We start from the raw sequence: 13,942 nt of genomic DNA, 5'->3' as shown, positions 1-13,942 counted from the left end.
GAATAATGAGAATACTGATTATAATTGATTCTATATTTTACTTTCATAATTATTACTTCATTTCATATAACATTTATAAAATATCTAACTTATCTGCTTTCTGTCCGTTACATTTACGCACAAGTAAAAAAAATCATTCGTTTTATTTACAATTCTTTTTTTTATTAGATATCAATTGCAAATTATACCATTATACAGTATTGCCTGAAACAAGCATGGTATGCGAAAGATAATATATATGTATCATAATAAACAACGCGCAATAGTATAAGAAATTTTTTATAATAAAAGACAAGCAACTCAGTGAGCATATTTTATAGAAATATTCGTAGAACGCGACACGTGTTACATACACATCTGCCAAAGACTCCTTTCTGTATCACATATTTCTAAGTCATCAAAATAACTATTATATATTCTTTAAAAATCTCTTCCTTAAATATTGTAACTTTCTTATAAAGCTTTATCTTTACGTATTATATACGTAAAGTAACATATTTGTTGTAATACACATTTCCTACTACATATATGGTAAGAAATATTAATTACAAGAAATATGTAAACAAACATAAAAAACAAAACACAAAATATAAATCTAATTTGTTTTTATATAAATAGTAATGTAGCAAAATAAAAAAAATTATTAATCAGCGAATGTGTTTGGCCCAAAAGCGTTGGAGATAAAAAAAATTATTAATCAGCGAATGTGTTTGGCCCAAAAGCGTTGGAGACAACTTCGTAGGCTATGTATTAACAGAGGACGTCAGCGATTCCAGGATCGTGTTGTGTCACCATCGTGTGCAGAGTAACGTCGCATTTTAACGTGATAGTCTTTCGAGTAGTTGATCCAACTTGTTCATTATTTTTTCATTTGATTGTAGCCTTTCCTTATGTCTTCTCTCCTTATTTTCTTCCATAGTTTTTTGGTCCATCGTTGCATCACCCTTTCGTTTACCTGCAAATATACATAAAAATATTTTTTTAAGCTGTGCATCTAAAGAAGACGTGTCTTTAAAGCTGGTTTTACATTAATCGCAAGTAATTAGTTGCGATTTGAGATTGCCAATGAGCGTTGATGAGCTTTATATATGTAACGCGATGCTCATTAATTATCGCAAGTCGCAACCGACTGTTTGCAACTAATGTAGAACTAGCTTTACTATAACTTGGATTAGAGTATTATACATAGTCTACAATGGCCGTAGTAGTAAGCATCGAGTTTTGTATCAAATTACTACAAGTAATTCTTAATTTCAATCATAATGCAAATGTATGCTGACTTACGAGACCCTCTAACATTGAATTTGGAAGATTGATCGTCAGAAGAACTGCAGAAGCTTGTATTTTCTAGTGCTTCTGTTTCTAAAGCAATAGACAAGCTTGTATTTGCTGCTTTGTGTGTTTCTGCGCCAGTAGACGAAATAGTTGACATTGGTGTCATATACGGCTTTTCACCGAGAAGATTCTCCATCACCTGAACAGTTTATGCACAATATTATTAACTTTCGTCGAAATAAAAAAGATAGTGTCACTATTTTATACATGTATACATCGTATACTAACATCATAATATTTCCACGTTCGTTTATTATTTCCAGATTTATTGTTGTGATCCTTCACATTCTTGTATGTTCTTTTCATAGTATTTACTCTGGTCGTACATTGTTTGGCTGTTACAATGTATCCTTCGTTGTTTAATACTTCAGCAATTTCTTCCCATGCCTTTTTGTGAGTGATTTTGCCCGAATACATGGCTCGTTCCCGCTGTCTGTATGCTTCTAATAAAAGCAAAATCGCTTCATGACTCCATCTCGTAAAACCACCTGTTCGGCAAATAAAGATATTTAATATATATTTTATGTATTATGCATGTATAAAAAGATTACAAACAATATCTGAAATTTACTTACCCTCCATCGATTCTTCATCCTCCATTGTGCGTGCATCCTCTTCATTAGTTGTTACTGATGCAAAAGAATGCATTTCTCCTTAAAAAAAAACGCTTTTTAAAACATTAATTATATATAAATTATATATAAATTATATATAAATATATAAATATAAATATAATCATATAATAAATTAAACCATTAATTAGGAAGTAATTAGGAAGAAGAACAAATTAAACAAACCTGATGTTTCGATTGAAGAAACCGTATTTGAAACGCAGGGGGTAAGTATATTTTCGGTTCCTAAAAAAAAATATATAAATAACTTTAAAAAGTTAAGACAAGAAATGTACCAATGTATTAATATTATTATAATTATATACAATAATATATTATAATATTATGTATAATATTTTATTATGTTTTTATATAAACTATGTACGTATCATATATAATATTATTTATGTCACATGTGCCAGGATAAGAAAAATTGTTGCCAAGCATATAGATTTGTTATTAATAACTCACCACTACCATACCTCTCATTCCGTGCATAATTAAGTAAATCTGTCCTATAAGCCATATCTAAATGCAAGTAAAAATTAAAACGTATTAAGCAAATAGTGAAAAAAGAGACAAATGTAAACATGTAATAATGAAAAGAAAAGGATGAAAGAAACAATTAAAATGAAAACATTAGTTATAGGATTATATGACTATTATATGATTATAACAGTATTATACATGGAAAAAAAATGTAGCACAAGAAAAACAATAGCCCTGATATGCATCACAAACAAAACAAAGACTACACAAAGTAAAAAATAGTTCAAGATGCACACGTAGAAGTATAATAAATAAAATAGTTATAAAAATAAGCCAAAAAGTTAGTTATAAAGATAAATCTTCAAGTAAACTGTTATTCACCCTTTTTTCTAACATTTATCAATGCTCTTACTTAATTATGTAACATTCAGTGTCCGTTGTAATGAAAATAAAACGAAAAAATAAGTCGAAACTTTGCAACAGTTAAAATAAAAGTGTAAATATTGACCTGCTTTATCCAGTACTTTGAACTTACCGTTTTGCGCTCTTTTAAACTCCTGTGAAGTAAGTAATAATGTAAACGTTTCTTGTGTATCTTCATCATAAATACATAGTTTTATACGATCCATGACCAACAGAACCCGCAATTAGACGCTGATAAACAATATTTCCCGAACGAGTTTGCTGCAAACAGGAAAGGATCTTACTCAACAAGGTTAACTGGATGACTTTCTGTTCACAATTATCCAGATAATATATTTTTTCTATGCCAAATTTAACAATTATACTTACAGAAACCAGAAATATTAACGGACGTATACAGATTAGCTGCAAACAGGAAAGGATCTTACTCAACAAGTACTACGTTTACGCGAGCGTTACTTCTGTAGTAACTTACGGTAATTTACTCGTTTACGCGGAGTAAATTATCGTAAGTTACTACAAAATCCCGTTTACGCGAAGGAAAATCTCGTTTACGCGAAGGAATTATCATAAGTTACTACAGAAGTAACGCTCGCGTAAACGTAGTTAAGGTTAACTGGATGACTTTTGTTCACAATTATCCAAATAATATATTTTTTCTATGCCAAACTTAACAATTATACTTACAGAAACCAGAAATATTAACGGACGTATACAGATGAATATAGTGGAATGCAGCTCGGCAAACGGCAAGTTCCACCGCGGTTTTTGTTTTGGCGCCTGTGCAACGCACGCTATTTGCTGTTCGGGGAGCTATCGCGCTATTGGCTCCGCGAACAGTCTTGGTAGCGTTTGCGTTGGTAGCGCGGTAGCGAGCTCCCCGAACGCACCCTATACAAGTACGTCCTGAGAATTTATGAGAAATAATATACTACTAGAGATGTTATAGAAATGTTCGAAGTATATTATATACGGTACGTATATTTACAGTACGAGTACAGAATATTCGAATGATATCATGTGCTGTATGGGTTCTACATTCCAATATGTGATCTAAACTGTAATTGTCATGCATCTCTAAAGTGTCTACACAAATTCGCGTACGAATGTACAAGCGGCTTTCTTTCTTTCTATATGCATTACGTGTGTGTATTATTTTGGTAAATGGTCGCCAAATTCGAAGTAAAATACTGCAGGGAGAGCTGCGATCGTTTTTCGTTTTCTCCTCGTTACTAAATACAATTAAATAAAGTATTGATACACAATTTATAAAATTATTACTGATGGATGTGAAAAAATATATTTATCAAGATTGCCGGAAAACACATACACATGACGCGCACACAGGAAATGCAGATGCCAAGTTTCACAAGAAAGAGGTCTGCAACAGGACTTGTGTTCCAAAACAATCCATAAGAAAATTCCTCAACGTCGCATTATTCCTACATATTTTTGTGTCTATAATTTTATTAGGTTGTGATGTGGTCTCCGTTTACAAAACAGTATAGGTATCTTACCATCAGATAGCACACATGTCTAAAATCGGGACATAAAATGTCTTAAAGACGTCATTAAGACGTCTTATGTCCCGATTTCAGACATGGTACGTGCTATCTGGGTTGTTAATAGATGTAACGATAAACCCACGAATATGATCGCCGGACTATATAAATATATATATATAAATATAATTACACGTAATTACAATGCGCGCGGTTTAATACTTTTTGGCGCAAATATAGGTTCATTTAGTGAAGTTCGTTTGGCTACACGGAAAAAATGGTTTACTAACAACATTTTAGCTAACAGCAGTTTAATTGAAAATGATCAAAAATATTAATGAAACAAAATACGTCATGCTCTTGTTTTAATAAAATGTTATTTGTTTTACTAATATTATTTATTATTGACATTAACAATATTATTTTCAATGAGACTAATGCTGTTAATACAACATTACTTTTTTCCGTGTAGCTTCGTACAGTTTCTACACTTTTTCAATACAATCCATGATAACTATTGTCTCTCAAAAGCAGAAATTGATGCATATACTGAGAGCTTTCCACACAATATTCTAAAATTTTTTGCAATATTGTTTTACAAATAGACAATACAGTTGATTAGTTTTCATTATTCCGGTAATCGTCAGCTTTTTGTGCACATGATACGTACTTATTAAGTTAATTCTTGAATAGGTATATATGTATATATATAATGTATATATAATATATGTATATACGTATACAATTCATTCGCTTCTGATATATGTATGAATAAATGCATGGATGAATTATTAAAAAAAAGTGGATTATTTATTTTATAAAAACGATTTCTTAATTTTCGAACGCAAATCATGAAATGTAGGATAATTTTTCTCTCCAGTCACTTTATATTATAAATTTTTTAGATTCTTTTCCTGCAAGATAGATCTATTTTTCGTATTAAAATGACAAAATAACGAAGTAAGACAATAAATAATGCGATTCTTTAACGTGGACATTGATTTATTTTTGCGTCAGATTCCGCATTTACGACACGTCGCTATAACGGTTTTCCAACGAAAGGAATTAGAGAAACGCTTCTGCTATATTCAAAGATATGAAAAGAAAAGAAAGTTATAAAAATCGTCTACAAATCGCAGTGCTTCAACTGTGAGTAGCGACTATTATATATGTACTTTTTTCTCCTAGATTCACAATTCTATCAACATACACAGAGATAAGGAACCCAGATAGCAAAGAGAATTGAAAAAGAATTCTTTGAATTCCCGAATTATGAAATAAATTCTTTTTCCGTACCATCTGCTCTAAAAGACTCAAAGTTCGAGGAATTCATTTCTAGGTAAAAATATACATTAACTTAGCCTGCGATGACTTTGACCTTAACATATATTATAGAGGTCATCCTCCTGAGTGACCTTGATAAAGTCTTACAATTAGCCGTCGCTCGTTGTTTATCTAAAAGTTATGAACAAAAAAAGTTTGAGACAAGTTTGTGTCAGTGCTAAGAGAAATAATTTGCTGATACAAGCATATACATGTAGACTGTCTATACACACATATCAGCAAAATACTTCTCTCAGCACTGAAAAAATAACATATTATATACTATTACTGTATCCATTACATGATGATATTGCGTTTGATACAGCAATTACAGAAACAAAAGAAATGTAATTTACTCCTTTTCAAATTTTTAAATAAAAAATTAAGGTCCATCCCCACCCACTCCCGCTTATATGTGTACTGTCTATATACACATATCAGCAATAAATTACTTCCCTTAGTATATATTGACATTTCGTATAGCTTTCAAACTTTTTTGTTCATAACTTTTAAATAAGCAATGAGCGACGATTAAGTTTTAAGGAAAAGTTACTCAGGGTCGACATGTCCTTGACAACATATGTCAAGGTCAAGATCATCAGAGGTGGCTAAGTTAATGTATATTTTTACCATATATAGTTCCAATAAGTTTAGGTGCAGTTCCCAAACAAGTTAAACCTGCATAAATCGTATTTAATATAGCGATCGAGAACAATAAGAGATTTTGAAAATTGGAACGCAGTTTTATTCCAGAATGAAATAGATAGGAAGTACAAAAAAAAAACATTTAGCTTGAGCGCCGAGTATCTCACAAACTCTCCTTTTATCTTAGCGCATGAGGATTTTTGCTTACGAGAAGGTACTGATGCATGTATATTATAGCCACGTGGTGGTCCCTTACGGAAAGAAACTACAGCCAGTAAATATTACACTTGTGTAGTTACTACAGGACCACCTGTAGTTATCACAGAAAGGAACACAATAATCTGTAGTTATTACACGCTGTAATTACTTAGTGCGTGAAATCCCTGTAATATGGAATACACGTCTAATCATGAAGGGTGAAATCCACTACACGTGTAATCCACTATATATGTAATATACTACACGTGTGGTAAGTGACTTCCCAGGTAGCAAGACTCGTCATTTTGACGTCAATTGACGTCAAAAGTCTGTCATTTTGACGTCTTTTGACGTCATTTGACGTCAAAATGACGAGTGCTTGCTACCTGGGTTGTGTAGTAGACTACACGTGTAATCCATTATATGTGTAATATACTACACGTGTGGTAAGTGACTTGTGTAGTAGACTACACATGTAATCTACAAAATGTGTAATACACTACTACACATGTGTATTAAACGTAATGCTACCAGTAATCCATAAAATTTGAAATAGCGAGTCTTATCATATATGGAGGGGTAAAAACCACAGTGGTGTAAGTCAAATTTTTAAAAATATTTTCTCGTGTGCATAGATGCAATTTATATATTGTACAGATTGCATCTATACACACGAGAAAATATTTTTAAAAATTTGAGTTACACCACTGTGGTTTTTACCCCTCCACCTCCATATATAGTATACTTTTACTTCAATGCAGCTGTATATATATAAATTATTTCTATAAATATTGTTTGAAATTTATTAGATTTAATGTATCACTTTTTAACCACATTTTATTATTTTTTAATTTCATATTTTATAAGTAATTTCATAATGAGCCGGCACTGGTTTCTGACATTCACCCGACTTTAAGAAATATTATATCATATATCCAATTTAAAATTTTATTACTCTTTTTAAACTGAATTTGTTTCTTAAGATGATTTTTGAAAAATTATATATTTGTGCTGGTTATGACATATGTAGACTATATATAACACTTACATCAAATTAAGAAGTAGTCTACCACGTAAGGCAGTTGGCTCACGATCCAGAGGTCCCGAGGTCCCGAGTTCGAATCCCACCAAGGTGTGTTTTTCAAATACAAGAAAATATTTATAATCATAGACTGCATCTTAAGAAACAAATTTAGTTATAAAAAAGTAATAAAACTAAGAAAAAAATAATTTTTTTTTATGCCGGGTGAATATCGGAAATCAGTGTCCTCTAGTATTAAGAGGACTGCAATCTTGTAGTCCTGTAATCCTGTAATATTTTCCTGTAATCCGAGCGTATAGTACGAAAATATTACAGTATATTACAATACTTCAGTCTGTAATTTTGTGTAATACTTTTATGTAGTTCCTGTAATATAATTTTCTGTAATCCGCTGTAGTTTCTTTCCGTAAGGGGTAGCGCGCGTTACTAGCGCTCACAGTTTTTTTTTTTCAAATATGAAATGTGAAAAGGAATTCTTTTTGACTCTTCGTCAGTGAAAATTAATAAGAGGGAATTCTTTGACAAAACTGACGTTTAATCGTAATATTACATTAATCCATATCGTAATATTAAATTATTCTCGACGTTTCGACACTTGTTTTGTGTCCTTATCAAGAGTTAACTATCTATCTCATACTAGAAATTAGTCGCACAACAAATTTTCCTTGAAGTTTAACACTTTGTCAAAATTTCAATATGAAGGAGCCGCCGTCCATCCTTATCGTGCGATGTAGCACCAAATTAATATAACCGGAACGGAGACATGTAAAAAGCGTCGTTCCGAGTCGAAGGACGGAGTCAAACTCTTTCTAGTATGAGATAGATAGTTAACTCTTGATAAGGACACAAAACGAGTGTCGAAACGTCAAGAATAATTTAATATTACGATATGGATTAATGTAATATTACGATTAAACGTCAGTTTGGTCGAAGAATTCCCTCTTATGAATTCTTTTTGAGTTTATTTCGAATAAATTACGCGAATTCATAAAGAATTTAAAAAGGTGAATCCTTTTTGAGTTCATAACGATTACCTGTGCTATCTGGGAAGGAAAATCAAGTTTAGTGTTAACCCCAGATTGATCCGCTCCGTCCTAAGCTCCTCCAAGAAAACATAATAATAATAATAATAATGATGAAGAAGATAACTACGTGTCAGCCTAAGTGTCAGGGTCGTTTCACCACAAAGGTGAATGGTAGAACTTGAGATCCAAATGGCCGTGTTGATTGGTGCCGGCGGCCACTTCCTGGCCGCACGATGGCGACGGTTTCACGTTCTTCTCCATTTTCTCGGCCTCCAGCAGAACAGGGACGAAGGGCTTGGTTTGATTGTCTGGCACGACAGGCGTCGGGACGGTAGTCATCTCAAGGCTACGCTGTTTCTGCTCATCCTCGGAGTAGAGGCTCAACGAACGTGGTCGTTCTAGCTTCAGCGGTGGTGGCGGCGACGCGCTGTCACCGTTGTTGCTGAAAAATCAACTTGCCCGTCAAGTCGCGATAGGTGACGCAAGCAAACGATATGCGATCAGCAGCGACATACAATCGCACGTCTCTCTGTCTGTGAGAATTTTCTTTCGTATATCGGTAAAACTAAGGAAAAAATTCGAAGAGGAATTTATAAACACATAAGAGCGCGCTCGATTGTTTTATTAGTTATAAATTAAAAGAAACAATTGAAAGAGGCGATGCTGAAGTCATCTGTTTTACAGACAAAATGTAATTTTCGCGTACATACGTGCCAGTTTTTATTGTTTCTATTAGAGCTCCCGGTCAGAAACGTGTTTTAAAATACACGGGTACACATGACACGTGTAGTCGTTCTACACCCCATACAGCACATGTAGATTATACTGAGAACGTTCGAAGGATATCGCAGCAGTATATTCTCGTATATATTGCGTATATTCTCAAAACATTCGAGATACGTACTACGATTTACTGTGGACATACTGAGAAGATTTCTATGTCCGCCTTCTTCTAGTTCGTACTGTTCGTAGTATATACTGAGAATATTTCGCAGTAAATACCAAGAACATCACAAGTACCAATATAGAACTAAGGATAGAATGTGCACGGTATATGTACTTATTATGTTAGATTAAATTAATAAAATTATGTTTGTTGCCTCCTGCACTGTGCTACGTGAGATATAAGGATTAAGGCGACTTAAACTGATCCGCAGCAAACAATATCAAGGTTTAAGCATTTTGCAGCTTTTTTTTCTTCCAATGGATTAACTGCTGCAGTACCCAGGACAAGCCAAACCTGCATATAACATGTGAGATAATATACCGAAAAAACATAAAAAGATCTGAAATTGGAAGTGAGCTTAGTTCCAAAATATAAGATATGGGAAAATTTGCAAAAAACCCATAGGCATGAGAGATTTTGCAGCATCTCGCAGGCTCGCCTCTTATATTGAACGCGTGATGATTTTTAATTACGAGAAAGTACGCCGCGTGGCGGCAGCGCGTGTTACTAGCGTGATGGTAGATTGAGAGCCACCGCACAAGACTCTCGTATGGTCACGTAGCGTAACGTAACGTGAGTCAACGCACAAGAAATGTATCGGTTAGAGCCTCCGCACAAGCTCTCGCATAATAACGTAACGTAGATCAACGCACAAGAAACGTATAACGTCGTAACGGCCGTAACCAATACGTTTCTTGTGCGTTGGCTCACGTTATGTTACGCTACGTAACCATACGAGAATCTTGTGCGGTGGCTCTGAGTCAAATTAAATTTTTATAGGATGAGTTATTTTAATCGACGCAGAAAAATATCTCAAAAAATATGAAAGATACGGAAAAATGTTTCAGATAAAAGTTGTATGGTTTAAAGGGGGACACATGATTCCGATAAGAGTCATATCATAGATATCGTCGTTTTCAAGAAATTTTAAAGGCGACTAATTTCTTAAATAGAACTTGACTTTTTCTTTGAAATAAAAGTTGTAGATCTTGTTGAGACGTTTTCAAAACACTATAATAAAGCCTTCTTTCGTTAAGAATTTCCTGAGATATTTAAAATTTTGTTATAATATTTTTAATATAAAATATAAAATATTTCGTGAAGTATTCTATGACTTTTCTATGACTTTACCTTCATACTTTTATTATTATAAAATAATAAAAGAAAGCGAATAATAATGTTGCATTCGCGCTGAGTTCGTCAGCTTCGCCCGGTATTTTCCGCCGCGGAGCGTCCTTAGCAATGGGCGTTGCTATGAGTTGTTGATACAGCCCGGCTGTTAGATTTCCTTCTAACTGAAACTCGAGCGGACGTTTCGGTTCGCGCTCCGCAATTGTAAACGTACGCAATAAACCATCCTTTCTTTGCTAAACCTGTGTTCCCTTATTCCGTGGGTCGCGAGTGAACGCGCGAGCGAGTGCGGGAGTGCGGAGTGAGTGTGCGGAAGCCGCCGGAGTGCAACATTTTGGGGGCTCGTCCGGGATAGGACGAGCGTTCATTGAGACGAGCAGAGAGACGAGCGAGATGGCTTCGTCTGCGGCCCCCTCGAGAAAGAGAACGCGGGACGAGACCCTACCACAGGCCACGACGCAAGCCGAGACCCTCCAAGCGGTTCTTCAGGAGATGCGGGCGATGCGCGAGGAGCAGGCGCAGAGGGAGACAGTTTTTACAGCGGAGCTACAACGTCGGGACGAGGAGCTACTACTCCTCCGCCAACAGCTAAGTCCCTCCAATAATAGAGCGTCCGGGGATTCAGGGACGCATTTCGCGCTACCTGGCGCTACCGGGGGCGAGTGACGTGCGCGCGGACCCCACGGCCTATGCCGCGAATTCGGGAGTGAGCGACGCGCGAGAGAGTACGGGGGCGCGGGGCGCGATTACGGGCGTAAACGACGTGCGCGCGGAGCTCGGGTATAAACTTAAGCCCGACGTTCATGACGGATCGGTCCCGTTGCGGGAGTTTTTCTCCCAATTCGAGATTATCGCTCGCGCAAATCATTGGAGCGACACGTCAAGGACCATCGCATTGGCCTTTTGTTGTTTAAGGGGAAAAGCGCGTTCGATTCTGAACTCGGTCGAGGACGTTGAAAACCTAGAATACGCAGAGCTGAAATCGAAGCTTGAATTGCGTTTCGGGGAGGGGCACCTCTCCCAAAATTATTACTCCCTCTTCACCTTCACGAATCGAAAACAGAAATTTGGGGAGGACTTTGCATCTCTCGGCTCCGAGTTGGAGAGACTTGCTCGGTTGGCGTACCCCGAGTGCCCCTTCGCTGTTAGGTATAAGATTGCGTGCTCACAATTTATCTCTGCCTTAACGGACGGCTTTGTGAAGAGGACTCTCCAGTTGGAAGGAGTTACCTCATTGAAATTAGTGGCAGAGAAGGCGAAGGCCGTTAAAGCCATACAGGGGGAAAATTTCGGAGGATTCGGGAAAAGGAGGGAGAATTTTGGAAAACCTTTGGCCTCAAAACGAAGGCGGCGAAAAGTCCGAGGGAAAGAAAGAGAATAACATCCGCAAAGATTTTTCGCGCAATTATCGCGGAAACCGTGTCTCCGCAAAGGAATGCTGGCTTTGTGGTAAGGTTGGGCATTTCCGGGCCGAATGTCCCGCGAACACGGAAAAGGGAAACGCGGAATAGTTACTATCAGCGGAGGGAGAGTGACCCGCGCAGATAAAACCCCGGAAGTTACAATTCGTTCAATTAGTAATAAGTGTGATTATGATAATTTTTGTTACAAGGGGAAATTAAATGGGAAGGATTGTTCTTTTAAAATCGATACGGGTTCCGATGTTTCCATTTTGAGTAGGAAGTTTCTCGGAGAGATTAAAGGGGAAATTCGGGTCGAGAATTGTTCTCTTCGTTATCCCACGGGAGAGAGGGTCCCTGTGGAGTTTAAAATTGAGGTAGAAGTTCGAATAGGAAAATTTTCTGAGAAGGTTTTAATGTACGTGGCGGAAATTGACGATCAGTGTTTGTTGGGGAAAGATTTCTTAGAAATTATAAATCTAGGAGGTATTTTTGATTCGGTTTTTGGAAAAACGGAGTCAGAAATCGAAAAGGTTTTGTGTTGCTCTCGGGTAGTAAATTCTTCCGAAAAAGTTCCTTCTTTCTTAAGGGGATCCTATGGTGGAGGCCGAACTTCCTCGACGTCGGTAATGTCAACATTTCTAATCCTGTTTTCTATGTTATATATCTATATCTGTCCTTGTCTAACAAGAGGCATCTGTCTTTGTTCGATTGCTGCGCCATCTCTCGCTACACGCAATACTGCTCTTCCATGTCATCATTGCTAGTGCACGTTTGCAATAATGCTTTAGCACAGATAACTTTTTTGTTTAGAGTCTAAACCTAATTCTGACAACGGTATCGTATTTTTGGATGTAATCCGCTGGGCACTCCACAGTCTTTTTGTAACAATACATTGTAGAATTTTTATATAGAACGAATGTTTTCGCAAGTTGACGCATTGCTATATGCAGTTCCTAAAATTATTATTTTTATTCTCGGTATAAAATCACGTGGTGTGCCCTTTATTTCTGAATATGCTTCAACTTTGGAGAAGGATTTTTAAATCCGTAAAGCCAAAAAAAGATATCTGTGCTAAAAGAAATGTCGGTATTACAGACGACTTTAGGATCCCCTTAAAGGAGCTAGTTGAAAAAAATTCTGAAATTTGGACGCAGGACAGAGGGAGGTTTTTGCTGGATTTTTGGATGAATTTCAGAATGTCTTTTCTGAAGACGTCGTTGCGGGAAATTGTGGAGTCGTTAGTCATGAGATTAATTTGAAGGATCCCACCCTGATTAAACAAACTCCCCGACGTGTTCCTTTCCGAATGCGAGAGAAAGTCGACAAAATCATTGAAGAAATGAGGAAACAGGGCGTGATTGAGGAGTCGCATAGCCCTTGGGTCTCTTCGGTCGTTCTTGTCAAAAAGAAAGATGGATCAATCCGTTTTTGTATCGACTTTCGGAGTCAACGAGGTTACTGAAAAGGATTCTTTCCCCTTGTCCAGGATTGACGACATCCTGGACCAATTATCGGGTAATAGTTGGTTCTCTACTTTGGATTTAAAGAGCGGATACTGGCAAATAAAGATCCGCCCGGAAGATCGCGAGAAAACGGCTTTTTCTATCGGGAATGGATTATGGCAGTTTGTCGTAATGCCTTTTGGTCTCTGTAACGTCCCTGCCACATTTAAACGTTTGATGAAAAAAGTTCTACGAAAATTATCATCAAAGATTTGTTTGTCCTATTTGAAATCTTTTCGACATTACCTTCTGGGGCGCAAGTTTATCATTCGTTCAGATCACGCTTCCCTTAGATGGCCCATGTCCTTCAAGGACTTAGAGGGACAATTAGCTCGCTGGTTGGAGAGACTCCAACAATATGACTTTG

General features: G+C 36.2%; 2 protein-coding genes across 6 annotated transcripts in view; both read right to left on the bottom strand.

Moving 5' to 3' along the window:
- Positions 1-140: 140 nt before the first annotated feature.
- LOC139779936 (uncharacterized) lies at positions 141-3,674 on the bottom strand. 3 transcript variants are annotated; one of them, XM_071718464.1, is made up of 9 exons: positions 3,546-3,651; positions 3,228-3,263; positions 2,971-3,119; positions 2,418-2,474; positions 2,133-2,192; positions 1,911-1,988; positions 1,564-1,823; positions 1,285-1,474; positions 141-955 (listed from the first exon to the last, which is right to left on the bottom strand). In XM_071718464.1, exons 3-9 carry the CDS (start codon positions 3,062-3,064, stop codon positions 819-821), a joined length of 876 nt encoding a protein of 291 aa, XP_071574565.1. In that variant the 5' UTR covers positions 3,065-3,119; positions 3,228-3,263; positions 3,546-3,651; the 3' UTR covers positions 141-818. The 3 variants fall into 3 exon arrangements, with proteins under 3 accessions (XP_071574565.1, XP_071574566.1, XP_071574567.1); XM_071718465.1 differs by lacking the exon at positions 3,228-3,263 and having other exon boundaries at positions 3,546-3,674; XM_071718466.1 differs by lacking the exon at positions 2,418-2,474.
- Positions 3,480-13,942, bottom strand: part of LOC139779935 (alpha-tubulin N-acetyltransferase) — a 77,962-nt gene continuing 67,499 nt past the window's right edge. The window contains exons 8-9 of one of the 3 annotated variants that reach the window (XM_071718462.1): positions 8,721-9,035; positions 3,624-3,764 (exon numbers count right to left, since the gene is read on the bottom strand). In XM_071718462.1, coding sequence (XP_071574563.1) covers positions 8,747-9,035 — 289 coding nt within the window. In that variant the 3' untranslated portion in view covers positions 3,624-3,764; positions 8,721-8,746. Of the gene's footprint in view, positions 3,765-3,821; positions 9,036-13,942 lie in introns of those variants that run through there. The other 2 variants (XM_071718463.1, XM_071718461.1) reach the window with 2 other exon arrangements.

The sequence above is a fragment of the Temnothorax nylanderi genome, unplaced genomic scaffold, assembly GCF_030848795.1.
Source record: "Temnothorax nylanderi isolate EJ_2023f unplaced genomic scaffold, tnyl_v1.0 TNYL_tig0251_pilon, whole genome shotgun sequence".
Taxonomy (NCBI): Eukaryota; Metazoa; Arthropoda; class Insecta; order Hymenoptera; family Formicidae; genus Temnothorax; species Temnothorax nylanderi.
Note: the sequence above shows the minus strand (reverse complement) of the source record. Positions and strands in the feature narration are given on the sequence as shown.

Bases quoted from the DNA above. Each gene is read 5' to 3' on its own strand.
- LOC139779936 (XM_071718465.1), bottom strand. From the start codon at position 3,064: ATGGATCGTATAAAACTATGTATTTATGATGAAGATACACAAGAAACG. The intron at 2,193-2,417 runs GTGAGTTATTAA...ATTTTTTTTTAG, and splicing joins GAATGAGAGGTATGGTAGTG to GAACCGAAAATATACTTACC. The intron at 956-1,284 runs GTAAGTCAGCAT...GTATATTTGCAG, and splicing joins ATTCAATGTTAGAGGGTCTC to GTAAACGAAAGGGTGATGCA.